This window comes from Nycticebus coucang, chromosome 1 (genome assembly GCF_027406575.1).
Source record: "Nycticebus coucang isolate mNycCou1 chromosome 1, mNycCou1.pri, whole genome shotgun sequence".
NCBI classification, from domain to species: domain Eukaryota; kingdom Metazoa; phylum Chordata; class Mammalia; order Primates; family Lorisidae; genus Nycticebus; species Nycticebus coucang.
The window spans coordinates 70866768-70880578 of record NC_069780.1 but is presented as its reverse complement, the minus strand read 5'-3'; the positions used below and the strand labels follow the sequence as shown (position 1 = coordinate 70880578).

The 13811-nt window shown below is 35.7% G+C and overlaps 1 protein-coding gene across 1 annotated transcript in view; it reads left to right on the top strand.

Moving 5' to 3' along the window:
• The window catches only part of ANAPC10 (anaphase promoting complex subunit 10), a 90794-nt gene extending 81196 nt beyond the window's left edge, over nt 1–9598 (top strand). Inside the window, exon 5 of the mRNA XM_053582198.1 lies at nt 9154–9598. Coding sequence (XP_053438173.1) covers nt 9154–9384 — 231 coding nt within the window. The 3' untranslated portion in view covers nt 9385–9598. The remainder of the gene's footprint in view (nt 1–9153) is intronic.
• The last annotated feature ends 4213 nt before the right edge of the window (nt 9599–13811 follow it).

Sequence of the window (13811 nt, the reverse complement as noted above, 5' to 3'; positions counted from 1 at the left end):
ACCAAATGATATTTCATTGTCTCATTTTGTTTATCCATTCATCAGCTGATGGACATTGAGTTGTTTGTACATTTTGGCTATTATAAATACTGCTATTGTGTATAAGTTTTTGTTTAGACATTTGTTTTCATTTTTCTTGCATATATACATAAGGATAGAATTGCTGGGTCACATGGTAACTCGTATTTTTATTCATTTGAAGAACTGTGAGATAGTTTTCTGAAGTGGCTATACCATTTTACTTTCCTACCAACAGTGGTTGAAGGTCCAGTTTCTATACATTATTTGGGGTGTGTTTTTTTTTTTTTTATTTGTCTCAAGCAGAGAAGCTCAAGAGTTATTTTTTAATGTGGTAAAATATACACAATAGAAAATTGGCCATTTTAACCATTTTTAAACATACAGTTTTTTGGCATTAAGTACATGCACATTGTTTTACGAACATCTCTGTCATCCAATCATCAGAACATATTTTCTCTTCCCAGACTTAAACTCTGTACCCATTAAACAATAGCTCTCCCTTACCTCTTACTCTCCAGCTCCGCACAGCCATCATTCTATTTTCTGTCTCTGTGAATTTGACCACTCTGGGTACCTCACCTGAGTGGAATCAGACTGCATCTTTTCTTTTATGACTTACTTATTTCACTGAGCATGATTTCCCCAAGACAATATGAATTCCTTAAAAGAGGTTTTATTTTTTTTTATTGTTGGGGATTCATTGAGGGTACAAGATGTGTCACATACTGAGTCCCCACCGCCGTCCGTCCTTCCCTCTCTCTACTCTTTCTTTTCCCCACCCTTCTTCCTCCTTCTCTCTCTCTCTGCTCTTCCCTTTCCCCACCGTGTCATTAATTGTCATTAATTGTCCTTATATCAAAATTGAATACATAGGATTCATACTTCTCCATTCTTGTGATGCTTTACTAAGAATAATATGTTCCATTTCCAGGTTAATACAAATGCTGTAAAGTCTCCATTTTTTTAAATGGCTGAATAGTATTCCATGGTATACATATACCACAGCTTATTAATCCATTCCTGGGTTGGGGGGCATCTAAGGCGATTGTAATTGAGCTGTGATAAAGTCTAGTACAAGTGTCCTTACGATAAAAGGTTTTTTTTCCTTCTGGGTAGATGCCCAGTAATGGGATTGAAGGATCAAATGTGAGGTTTAACTTGAGTTCTTTGAGGTTTCTCCATACTTCCTTCCAAAAAGGTTGTATTATATTTACAATCCCACCAGCAGTGTAAAAGTGTTCTTTCTCTCCACATCCACGCCAGCATCTGCAGTTTTGAGATTTTGTGATGGGGGCCATTCTCACTGGGGTTAGATGATATCTCAGGTGGTTTTGACTTGCATTTCTCTAATAATCAAGGATGATGAGCATTTTTTCATATGTTTGTTAGCCATTCGTCTGTCTTCTTGAGAGAAGATTCTGTTCATCTCTCTTCCCCTTTGATATATGGGATTGTTGGCTTTTTTCATGTAGATGAATTTGAGTTCTTTTTTTTTGGTTGGCAATGCAGCTGAGGCTTTATTTTGGAAAAGCAATCAAATTGGTTTTTAGTTGGGGGTATATGTAAGAGGGAATAACCCAGGTGGTAAACTCCCCACAAGGATGGGCTGAGGGATGGGGCTGAGCTTCAGTTGGGTCTCCTGTTCCATGTGCTCCTGGCACAGCTGCCTCCCCCACAGGCTCTATGGCAGCCATGTGAGAGGGTAGACTGGAGGGGCCACAGTAGTTATCAAGCTTTTGTCTGATTCAAAATATGCAAATATCCTTTCCCATTATGTAGATTGTCTATTTGCTTTGATTGTTGTCTCCTTAGCTGTACAGAAGCTTTTCAGTTTAATTAAGACCTGTTTGTTTATTTTGATTGTTACTGCAATTGCCATGGCTGTCTTCTTCATAAAGCAGTGGTTCTCGACCTGTGGGTTGCAACCCCAATGGGGGTCGAATGACCTTTTCACAGGAGTCATCTAAATACATCCTGCATATCAGATATTTACATTATGATTCATAGCAGTAGCAAAATTACAATTATGAAGTAGCAACGAAAATAATTTTATGGTTGGGTGTCACCACAACATGAGGAACTATATTAAAGGATCATGGCATTAGGAAGGTTGAGAACCACTGTTTGTAAAGTCTTTCTCCAGGCCGATATCTTCCAGTGTTTTTCCTGTGTTTTCTTTGAGGATTTTTATTGTTTCATGCCTTAAATTTAAGTCCTTTCTCCATCTTGAATCAACTTTTGTGAGCGCAGGGAGGTGCACATCCAGTTTCAGTTTTTTGCATGTGGATATCCAGTTCTTCCAGCACCATTTATTGCATAGGGAGTCTTTCCCCCACTGTATGTTCTTGTTTGGTTTATTGAAGATTAGGTGGTTGTAAGATATTAGTTTCATTCCTGGTTTTCTATTCTATTCCAAATGTCTACATCTCTTTTTTTGTGCCAGTACCATGCTATCTTGACCACTATGGCCTTGTAGTACAGCCTAAAATCTGGTATGCTGATGTCGCCGGTTTTATTCTTATTACTAAGAACCGTCTTAGCTATATGGGATTTTTTTCTGGTTCCATACAAAACACAGAATCCTTTCTTCCAAGTCTTGGAAGTACAATGTTGGTATTTTAATAGGGATGGCATTGAATCAGTAGATTGCTTTGGGAAGTATAGACATTTTAACAATGTTGAAGAGGGGTTTAATGCATATGAGTATATTTGATCTTTTACCATTTTATTCTATACTTTCTGTATATCATCCTGCCATGTTCTTTTAAAAGCTTTTTTGACTATATATTTATTTTTTCTCTCTAGAGATTTTGAAATAAGCATCCTACTTTTAATCCCATAATTGTTCCCTTGTCTCTGTGTTGTTTGTACATGTATAATTATGTGTATGACATAAAAGGAACAGCATTATGATGAGATTAGCAGACAATTTTTCTCTTGCTCATATTTCTTTTCATGTTTTATTTATATAATGTAGTATTTTATATAAAAGCATTATGAAATTATTATCTTTACATTATGTATTACATATACTACAAATACATATATTATTACATATACTATTACAGTATATGTTTAGGAGCACAGACTCTAGAATTATATTGCCACATTAGATTAGATTCAATCACAGCTCTGCCACTTACCAGCTGTGTGACTTAACTTTTTTGTGCCTCAGTTGTCTCATTTACAACATTAATATTACCTGCCTTATTGTTAGAATTAAGTGTGTTAACATACGTAATGCACTCGGAACAGTACCTAGCACATATTATGTGCTATAGAGTAGTTTGATGCTATTATTAACATTATCATTCTTTTTGAGGAATTAATATTAGTGTTTGCATTTTATTTTATAAACATATTATGATTTATGGTAAACTCTGGGGTTTTTTATTTTTGTTTCTTCCTCACTGCTGGTATTTTTATGAAAGTCTTAAGACTTTTTGAAAGTCTTATCAGTGTGCTTAAATTATATCTCTTGCGCCTCTTTGAATAATAATTTTCTGTCTCTAGAACATTGTTTTGCACATAATAGTTGCTTAATAAAAATTTGATAACTGAATGTTATGCATGTAAGCCAGAGTCCAAAATAGTCTTAGAAGTTAAAACAAGGTGTTGGGAAACTAATTTCTTTTCTGGAGACTCTAAGGGAGAATGTGTCCCTTGACTTTTTCCTGCTTCTAGAGGCTGCCCTTATTTTGTAAATTGTGGTTGCATCACTCCAACTTTTGCTTCCATCATATTTCTCTCTCTTTCCTCCCTCTTAAAAGGCCCCCTTGTGATTATATTGGGCCCACTCAGATAATTCAGGATAATCTTCTCATCTTAAGATCTTCAACTCAGTCACATCTTTTGCCATGTAAATTAACATTTTCACAAGTTTTGGCGAAAGGATCTGGATATCTTTGGAGCCCATTATACTGCCTACCACGTCTTCAGTTGAATGGCAGGAAAGTTGGATAATAGATGATACCTTGTGCAGTCTCTTTCTTTTACATGTGAGGAAACTGAGTGAAGGGGTTTCCTCTTCATAGAGGTTGTTTGTCTTCCTCTAAGCTTTTTCAAAGATTAGGGACAAGCTCTTACTTATTTTTATGCTTAGTGATACTTAGAACAAGATGTTGGACATTTTAAGTATTTAATAACTATTTGCTTCCTGGTTAGTGATTGAAACCAGATAGATTAGGTCTCTGACTTACTTATTTTAAGTTAGTGTTAATGGAAGTCTTATAAATATTACTGAATACAAGTTTTACTAAAAATATTATGGGAGGTAGAGATCTATTTTTTTTAATTTTATAATTAAAAGGAGGAAAATAATTCATTCAGTCCTAAAAATAATTACCTGCTTTAAGGTTCTCTTCCTCATGCCCAATCTCTAATTCTCTGTCTTCTCCATAAAAAATAAATAAATAAATAAATAAATAAATAAATAGAAGGAAGGAAAAAAAAAGAGGGAAAAAGGGTGAATTAAGAAGAAAAGAAAGAGAAGGAAAGGAAAGAAGGGTGGGAGGGGAAGAAAAAATGGGAGAGGAAGGCAAAAAAAAAGACGCAATAGTGTTCTTAATTATTTTTCTAGAGTAATAAATGCAAACCAGATTTAGATTCTATAATACTGCTATTGGTTGTGTTCATAAGGTAAACGTGTATTTTCTGAGATACATGTAGTTCATATGTGTTCAATAATTAAGATAATTTAAAAATCAATATTTATCTTTTGAAAACCACCCCTGAACTTTATGGAAACTTTTAGGAACTTAGGTTTTATCCTTTGACTTAATATTTTCCTTCCCTTATTATAGAAGAAGAATTTGGATTCTTGATTAAAACAAAATAAAAATTTTTAAATTAAAAGTTTATCTGGTATTTACTCAGTATTTCTTTTTTTTTTATTGAAAAGTAAATGTATTTCAGGTTAATGTGAGGGTACAAACAACCAGATCAAATATTTGATTTTGTTAAGTAGAGTCCCTCTTGTGATTATGTTCCACACACCAAAAGTGTGCCAAACACCCCCACACTGTGCCCATTCAGTGAAAGCTCCCCATCCCCCTGACTCCTCCCCAACTTGAATTGAATTGAGTTTTTCTCCTATGTGGGCATGCATTAGATTGTCTACTGGCTTCATATTAGTATTGAGTACATTGGATAATTGCTTTTCCATTCTTGTGATACTTTACTAAGAAGAATGTGTTTCAACTCCAACCAGGATATTACAAATGATATGAAGTCACCATCTTTTTTATGGCTGAATAGTATTCCATGGTATGCACATATTACAATTTGTTAATCCATTCCTGAGTTGATGAGCATTTAGGTTGTTTCCACATCTTGGCGATTGTAAATTGAGCTGTGATAAACCATTCTTAGGATAAAATGATTTTTTTTCTTCTGGGTAGATGCCTAGTAGTGGGATTTCAGGGACACATGGGAGATCTAATTTGAGTTGTTTGAGAATTCTCCATACTTCATTCCAAAGAGGCCATATGACTTTGCAGAAACACCCCCACCCCACCCCCCCCAACAGTGTAAAAGTGTTCCCTTCTCTCACATCTACACCAGCATCTACAGCTCTGGGACTTTGTGATGTGAGCTAATCTTACTGGGGTTAGGTGATATCTCAGGGTGGTTTTGGTTTGCATTTCTCTGATGATTAGGAATGAGGAGCATTTTTCATATGTTTGTTAGCCATTGGTTTGTCTTCCTTGGAGAAGGTTCTATTTATGTCTTTTGGTCCAGGGATATATGGGATTGTTAGCTCTTTTTTTGTTGTTGATTAATTTTGAGTTCTCTGTAGATCTTAGTGATCAAGCCTTTGTCTGATTCATAATATGTAAATATCTTTTCCCATTCTGAAGGTTGTCTATTTGCTTTGGTTGTTGTTTTCTTAGCTGTGCAGAGAAAGCTTTTCAGTTTAATTAAGTCCCATTTATTTATTTTTTTTGTTGTTGCAATTGTCACAGAAGTCATCTTCATAAAATCTTTCCCCACACTGGTATCTTTAAGAGTTTCCCCCCACACTTTCTTTTAGGATTTTTATTGTTTCATGCCTTAGACTTAAATCTTTTATCCATCTTGAATCAATTTTCATAAGTGGTGAAAAGTGTGCAGGTCCAGTTTCAGTCTTTTGTGTATGGTTATCCTTTTCTCGCAACACCATTTATTGAATAGGGAGTCTTTCCCCCAGTGTGTGCTTTTGTTTGGTTTATCGAAGATCAGGTGGCTGTAAGATGTTAGTTTCATTTTATGGTTTTCTATTCAGTTCCAAATGTCTGTGTCTCTATTTTTGTGCCAATACCATGCTGTTTTGATCACTATGGACTTGTAATATAGCCTAAAGTCTGGTAGGGTGAAGCCTCTGGCTTTGTTTTTAGTACTAACAATTGCCTTGGCTATATGGGATTTTTTCTGTTCCATACGAAACATAGAACTATTTTTTACAAATCTTGAAACTATAATGTTGATATTTTAATGGAGATTGCATTGAATCTGTAGATTGCTTTTGGTAGTATAGATGTTTAAGCAATGTTGATTCTTCTGAGCCATCTGCATGATATGTTCTTCCATTTGTTAATGTCTTCTGCTATTTCTTTACTTAGGGTTTCATAATTTTCTTTATAGAGGTCCTTCACCTCTTTTGGTAGGTATATTCCTAGATATTTCATTTTCTTTGGAGCTACTGTGAAGGGAATTGTGTCATTGATTAGCTTCTCATCTTGGTTGTTGTTGGTATATACAAAGGCTACTGATTTGTGGACATTGATTTTATATCCTGAGACATTACTTATTGTATTTTTTTTATCACTGCCAGGAGTCTTGTGGTTAAGTCTTTGGGGTTCTCTAAGAATAAGATCATGTCATTGGCAAAGAGGTAGAGTTATATACAGTATTTCTCATTGAAAATATTTAAAAATCTAGATTTTACGTTTAGATTATCATCTAGAGTCAATAAATCACTCACTTTTCAAGAAAAATGCTTTACCTGATTTTTTTTTAATGGCTGAATTTCTTTAAATATTCTTGTAATTTATATAGAGTCTGATTTATTATTATATAAATTTGGATGTATGAAAGGCATGGTTCTTGAAATAAAACATACCAGAAACATAATGTTAGATTTTTTTTTCCTACCCATAGCAGTACAGTTTTCTGTTGACTGTGTACATTTACATGTCTAATTCTTCCTCATAGGAAGAAGTGAGGTTTTTTTTTATATCTTTCTTTCTTTTTTCTTTTTTTAAAATTTCAGATTAATGTGAGGATACAAACAAATAGATTACAATGTTTGCATTTGCTAGGTAGAATTCCTCTTGTAGCTGTGTCCCATGCTCAAGAGGTGTGCCACATACCCTTACATTGTACCCATTAAGTGGGAGCACACCAATCCTCTCCCTCTCCCCTCATCCTCCTCCTTCCTTCCACTTCCCTCAACTTGAATTGAGTTTTTCTCTTACGTGGGCATGTACCAGATTGTCTACTGGTTTTATATTAGTATTAAGTACATTGGATACTTGCTTTTCCATTCTTGTGATACTTTACCAAGAAGAATGTGTTTCAACTCCATCCAGGTTAATGCAAAAGATGTAAAGTCTCCATCTTTTTATGGCTGAATAGTATTCCATGGTATACATATACCACAGATTATTAATCCATTCCTGGGTTGGTGGGCATTTAGGTTATTTCCACATCTGGGTGATTAAAAATTAAGCTACTGTAAACGATCTGGTGCAAATGTCCTTATAATAAAATGATATTTTTTCTTCTGGGTAGATGGGATTGTGGGATCGAAGAGAAGGTCTAATTTGAGTTCTTTGAGGATTCTCCATACTTTTTTCTAAAGAGGCTGTAGGGAAGTGAGTTTTGGTAATTGTATATCATCATTGTATATCATATCAGATGGGAGCAGTTACATCTCTATGTTATAGGATATAGAACTACCTCAAGGGGCTGTGTTCTTAAGTGAGAAATTGCCCTAGCCCATTTCTGTTTTTGAAGTTGGTCTGTTTTTTACTTTTGTTGCTCATTTATTGTTAAATGTCAACAAATGTTATGTTAGGAGCTTAAAAAGATTAATTCCTCGAAGTGTTCTGATGTATTTCCAGGGATTAACTATGTTCTATAGAAAAATGACTAATTAATACACATGACTTGCCCAAAGAATCCAGGTCTCCCTCAAACATATGGTACAATCTAATTAAAATTAAAGATATTCTATCTTCAAAGAATGGTAAAGTTCTATAAAGTACCTTAATAATTTAAGTGCTTTGGTTATTCAGGGAGTTAACCTCAACTCTTGGTTTAAAAATTTATTGAATACTGGCTATGACTCAGATATTGTGCTTGTGTCTTTATGTACATTACCTTACATAATCTTTCTAATACCTCAATGAGGTGGGTGATATTCCCGTTTTCTTAAAAAGATAAAATTCATGGGTGGCGCCTGTGGCTCAAGGAGTAGGGTGCCAGTCCCATATGCCGGAGGTGGTGGGTTCAAACCCAGCCCCAGCCAAAAAAAACCCACACACACACACACACAAAAAAAAAAAAAAAAAAAAAAAGATACAATTCAGGCTCTGAGTGATTAGTTAATATGCCTGAACTCCAAAAGTTTATAAGACACAGAACTAGCATTTAAGGCCATTCTGCTGACACTAAAACTAGTATTTTTTATAGCATTTTGTATTTCTGAACTTAGGAAACAGAAGTATTTGTTGTTTTTCTTGGCAGCAACAGCAGCATTTCACCATTATTTTCCATGTTGGCTCCTTTTGTTTGTTTAAAGAAACAACCTGTAGGATGTGTGATGTTATAAAACTATATATTTTTTAAATTTACTCACATATTTTTAAAAGCTATGAGACATATGCTTTCTAATGTTGTATAAGTTGTACAAATTTCTGAAAAGACTTAAACTACACATCTATTTTTATTTTGTTTGCTGAGGTGGTACATGTTATGGGCTTAGCAACTGTAAAGTAGACCGTGGTAAAAGTGCCTGATAACTATTGGTAACAATTATTATCATAGGGACATTCTCTCAGTGAGCGAAACGTTACTTTCAAAGTACATTCATTATTACAAATTAGACTCATTAAGTGAAAGCATTACCTGACTTTTTTTTCCCTTTCCCAGCAACTGGAATTGGTGGAACCAAGTGGCTGGATTCATGTTCCCTTAACTGATAATCATAAGAAGCCAACCCGCACATTCATGATACAGATCGCTGTTCTAGCCAATCATCAGAATGGAAGAGACACCCACATGAGACAAATTAAAATATACACACCAGTGGAAGAGAGCTCCATTGGTAAATTTCCTCGATGTACAACTATTGATTTCATGATGTACCGTTCAATAAGGTGACTTTAAAATAGAACAAAAATCATCAAACGTGTCTTTGTTTTATTTTGTTATTAAATATTGTATCAGGTATCTTTACTGAAAAAGTGTCAGTTATTTTGCAGTTTTGTATACCTTTAAAAGTATTTTATTGTAACTATCATAAATAAATTTTGGGTTTATTATATCTATTTTCTTTAACATATAATAAAACTCACATATTTTACATTACTAAAAATGGATTTGAAGGCAATCATTATGTTTTCCCTTACATCAAAAGAAAACCAGTTGAACTGAAAATTTCAAGATGTACACCATTTTATAATAACCAGGTGATTATTTTATATAGTGATCGTACTTTAGAGTAATGTTTTATTGCATGTTTGGGAACAAAACTATGTTTTATTAATATGTGTCTTTTGTTACTTGTTTTGAGACAGAGTCTCACTTATCTCAGGTAGAGTGCAGTGGCATCATCATAGTTAACTGGAAGCTGAGACTTCTGGGCTCAAGTGATCCTCCTGCCTGAAGATCTCTAGTAACTCTGGGACTACTGGCACATGTCACCATGCCCAGCTAATTTTTCTTTTTCTGGTAGTGATGGGCACTTGCTCTTGCTCAGGCTTCTCTCAAACTCCTGAGCTCAAGGGATCCTCCCACCTTGGTCTCCCAGAGTGCTAGGATTACAGGTATGTGCCATCACACCTGATTAATACATATCATCTTATATGTCAAAATTATTACTTTTACTGTCCAGTGGAAATTTATTCTTTTAATACTGGATCCTTTTAGAAATAGTCAAAATAAGCTTAGCACTAGGTACCTGATTAGAACCAATATGATTGACCAACAGAATTAATCATCTCATTTTTACCTTAATAAAATACTTACCACCCTGGGATTTTCTATATTCTTTTTATTTTTTTAGACTGAGTCTGAAGTTGTCACTCTCAGTAGAGTGCTGTGGCGTCACAGCTCACAGCAACCTCAAATTCTTAGGCTCAAGCGATTCTCTTGCCTCAGCCTCCCAGTCACAGGGACTATAAATGTCCACCACAATGCCCAGGTATTTTTGTTGTTGTTGTTGTTGCAGTTGTCATTGTTTTAGCTGGCCTTGGTATATATGATCTGTGCCCTACCCACTGGGCTAGGGGCGCTGCCTGGATTGTCTATAGTCTTGTTATACCCGAGAATCGGAATCCCCAATGACCATATGAGAGAGCCAGACACCGATGCAAATCGCACGAGGGTGTTTATTAAGGCTCGAGCCAGGGCTGTCTGCGTTCCCCCAGGCGCAGGTGGGACCGAGAGCACTGTGCTCGCTCCGCAAGGGGGTGGTTTTTGAGGGGGGTATGGGGTGAGTGGTGTGAGAAGCAAAGCTGATAGAGTCCCGCCAATCTTAACGACCAGGGGTGGGGGTGTGGGGTGGGGACTGACGCACTTTGGGAGATAGGGACACATTCAGGGAGATAGGGAGGGGTGTGGTTTACTAAGAAATGAAACTGGGAGCTTTCAGGTTTTCTCCAAATGGAGGATGAAAGCCTAAAAGCCCCAAATGGAGTCACTGCGTCACTGGGTCCTTCAGTCTGATGATAGTATGTTAGAGATTCCAGTATAATCTGCTATTTATTTCAATTTTAGTGATACTTGTAGAGGAGTTAGCTTAAAATTTGTGTCTGACACTAGAGCATTTCCTGGAGGATAGTATACATCCCATGAAAATTTTAAAATATATGATTTTTGTTTGTTTGTTTGAGATAGAGTCTCAAGCTATTGTCGTGGGTAGAGTGCTATGGCCTCATAGCCCACAGCAACCTTCAACTCTTTGACTTAAGCGACCCTCTTGCTTCATTTTTTTTTATTTTTAGTAGAGACAAGGTCTTGCTATTGCTAAGGCTGATCTTGAACTCAAGAGCTCAAGTGATCTGCCCACTTCCACCTCCCAGAGTGCTAAGATTATAAGTGTGAGCCACTGTGCTCGGCCTAAAATATATGAATTTTTTGTATATAAAAAAGATTTTAAAACAATACATGGAAATATGTTTCTATAGTTTAAAATGAGTAGATTTGATTCCATATTTTTTTTTTTTTTTTTAGAGGGATGGTTATTTAGCCACAGAACTCCAGATTTGTGTTGTTTTGGGAAGATTGCTCAGTGATTCATGCATTGCTGGGTAGGCTTAAGTCTTAAATAGTAAAGTTTAAAAAATAATAGTGTGTTTGCCTTATTTTGGCAAAGAGTTTAATTGTATACTAATTTACTTGTATACTACTAAAAAATAGTATCAGTTTTTCACTCATGAAAAACTCTTTCCTATGAGTTCTGAAAAGAGTTTCAGTATTATTCTCATTATGTTGTCTTTGAAGTAAAAAGTATGTTAAGTAATTTATAGGATCACCAAAGTCTATAACCAAAATTTATTTGGAACCACCAAAATAAGCAGATTATAGGTATGTGATGATAGGGAAGGTGGAAGAGAGGATTAAAGGATAAAAAGATGAATAGGAATTAAAGGAAATAGAATCAAGGAAATAAAAACGGAAATATGCACTAGACACTGATGCCAGAGTCTAATAAGGAAAATAGTCACATAAACAACAGGACTTAGTCTAAGAGAAATCTAATTTTAAAAGTACAGGAGGTTTTATTAGTAAAAATGTTACTATTTACTACGTATTAAAGTTTTCTTAAAAGAAAAAAGGAAGAGGACTAAGTGTCATTTACATAAGTCACTTGGTTATCTCCTACTACCAATTTGCTACAAGACCCCTAAAATCAGGGATTAAGAAAAATGTTGAGAAAAATCAATATATAGTTACTCCCTTTCCCTATTTTTCATTTGCTAGCTGGCTGACCATCTTATTAGGCCTGGGAAAGCTTGGTAGTTGAGGATATGGAGAAAATTTAAAATACAGATAGACCATGTCTTACATTAACCAAGCGAAATTATCTGAAGCAGTTGCATTTCACTGCTTCAGATAAGCAGTGCATTTCATATATAAAACTCTTACAAATTGACAGTGAGAAGAAAAATAATGCTTAAAAAATGAGCAAAAAATTTGAACAGGATGAATGTGATTTGAAAGTATGCATACTAGAAGATGCCCAATTTCATTAGACATCAGTGGAGTGCAAATTAAAACCACAATGAGATACCATGACACAGCCACTACAATGACTGCCATATAAATGATAATTCCAAGTGTCCACAGCAATGTGGAGAAAATGGATCTCCCACTGATGGTGATTTGGGCATACCTCAGAGAGATGCAGGTTCAGTCCCAGTGACCGCAATGAAGCGAATATCTGAATAAAGTAAGTCACATAAAGATTTGGCTTCTGGTGCATATAAAAGCTGTTTACAATATACTGTAGTCTGTTAAGTGTGCAACGGCATTATGTCTAAGAAAACAATGTGCATCCTTTCATTTAAAAATACTTTATTGCTAAAAAATGCTAATGATCATCTGAGCCTTCAGCAAGTCATAATCTTTCTGCAGGTGGAGGCTCTTGCCTAGATATTGATGGATGCTGACTGATCAAGGTGATATTTTCTGAAGGTTGGGGTGACTCTGGCCAATATGTGGGTCACTACAAAAGTTTTGAAACAGGCTATGTTATGGTCCATTATTTCACTTCCAGGAAGCACAGTTGACAGCGTCCTTTCTGATTCACTTGTGTGTGTTTCAACTTGCTCAGCTTCTCAGTGTCACTGGGAAGGCTTCATTTATTTCCATCTGAGCAGGTTTTACTTTCTTGATTTTTGTGTATCTCAAAACTTTCATAATGACCCACATATCTTTTTTTTTTTTTTTTTTTTTATTGTTGGGGATTCATTGAGGGTACAATAAGCCAGTTACACTGATTGCAATTGTTAGGTAAAGTCCCTCTTGCAATCATGTCTTGCCCCCATAAAGTGTGACACACACTAAGGCCCCACCCTCCTCCCTCCATCCCTCTTTCTGCTTCCTCCCCCCCATAAACTCAATTGTCATTAATTGTCCTCATATCAAGATTGAGTACATAGGATTCATGCTTCTCCATTTTTGTGATGCTTTACTAAGAATAATGTCTTCCACTTCCATCCAGGTTAATACGAAGGATGTAAAGTCTCCATTTTTTTTAATAGCTGAATAGTATTCCATGGTATACATATACCACAGCTTGTTAATCCATTCCTGGGTTGGTGGGCATTTAGGCTGTTTCCACATTTTGGCAATGGTAAATTGAGCTGCCATAAACAGTCTAGTACAAGTGTCCTTATGATAAAAGGATTTTTTTCCTTCTGGGTAGATGCCCAGTAATGGGATTGCAGGATCGAATGGGAGGTCTAGGTTGAGTGCTTTGAGGTTTCTCCATACTTCCTTCCAGAAAGGTTGTACTAGTTTGCAGTCCCACCAGCAGTGTAAAAGTGTTCCCTTCTCTCCACATCCACGCCAGCATCTGCAGT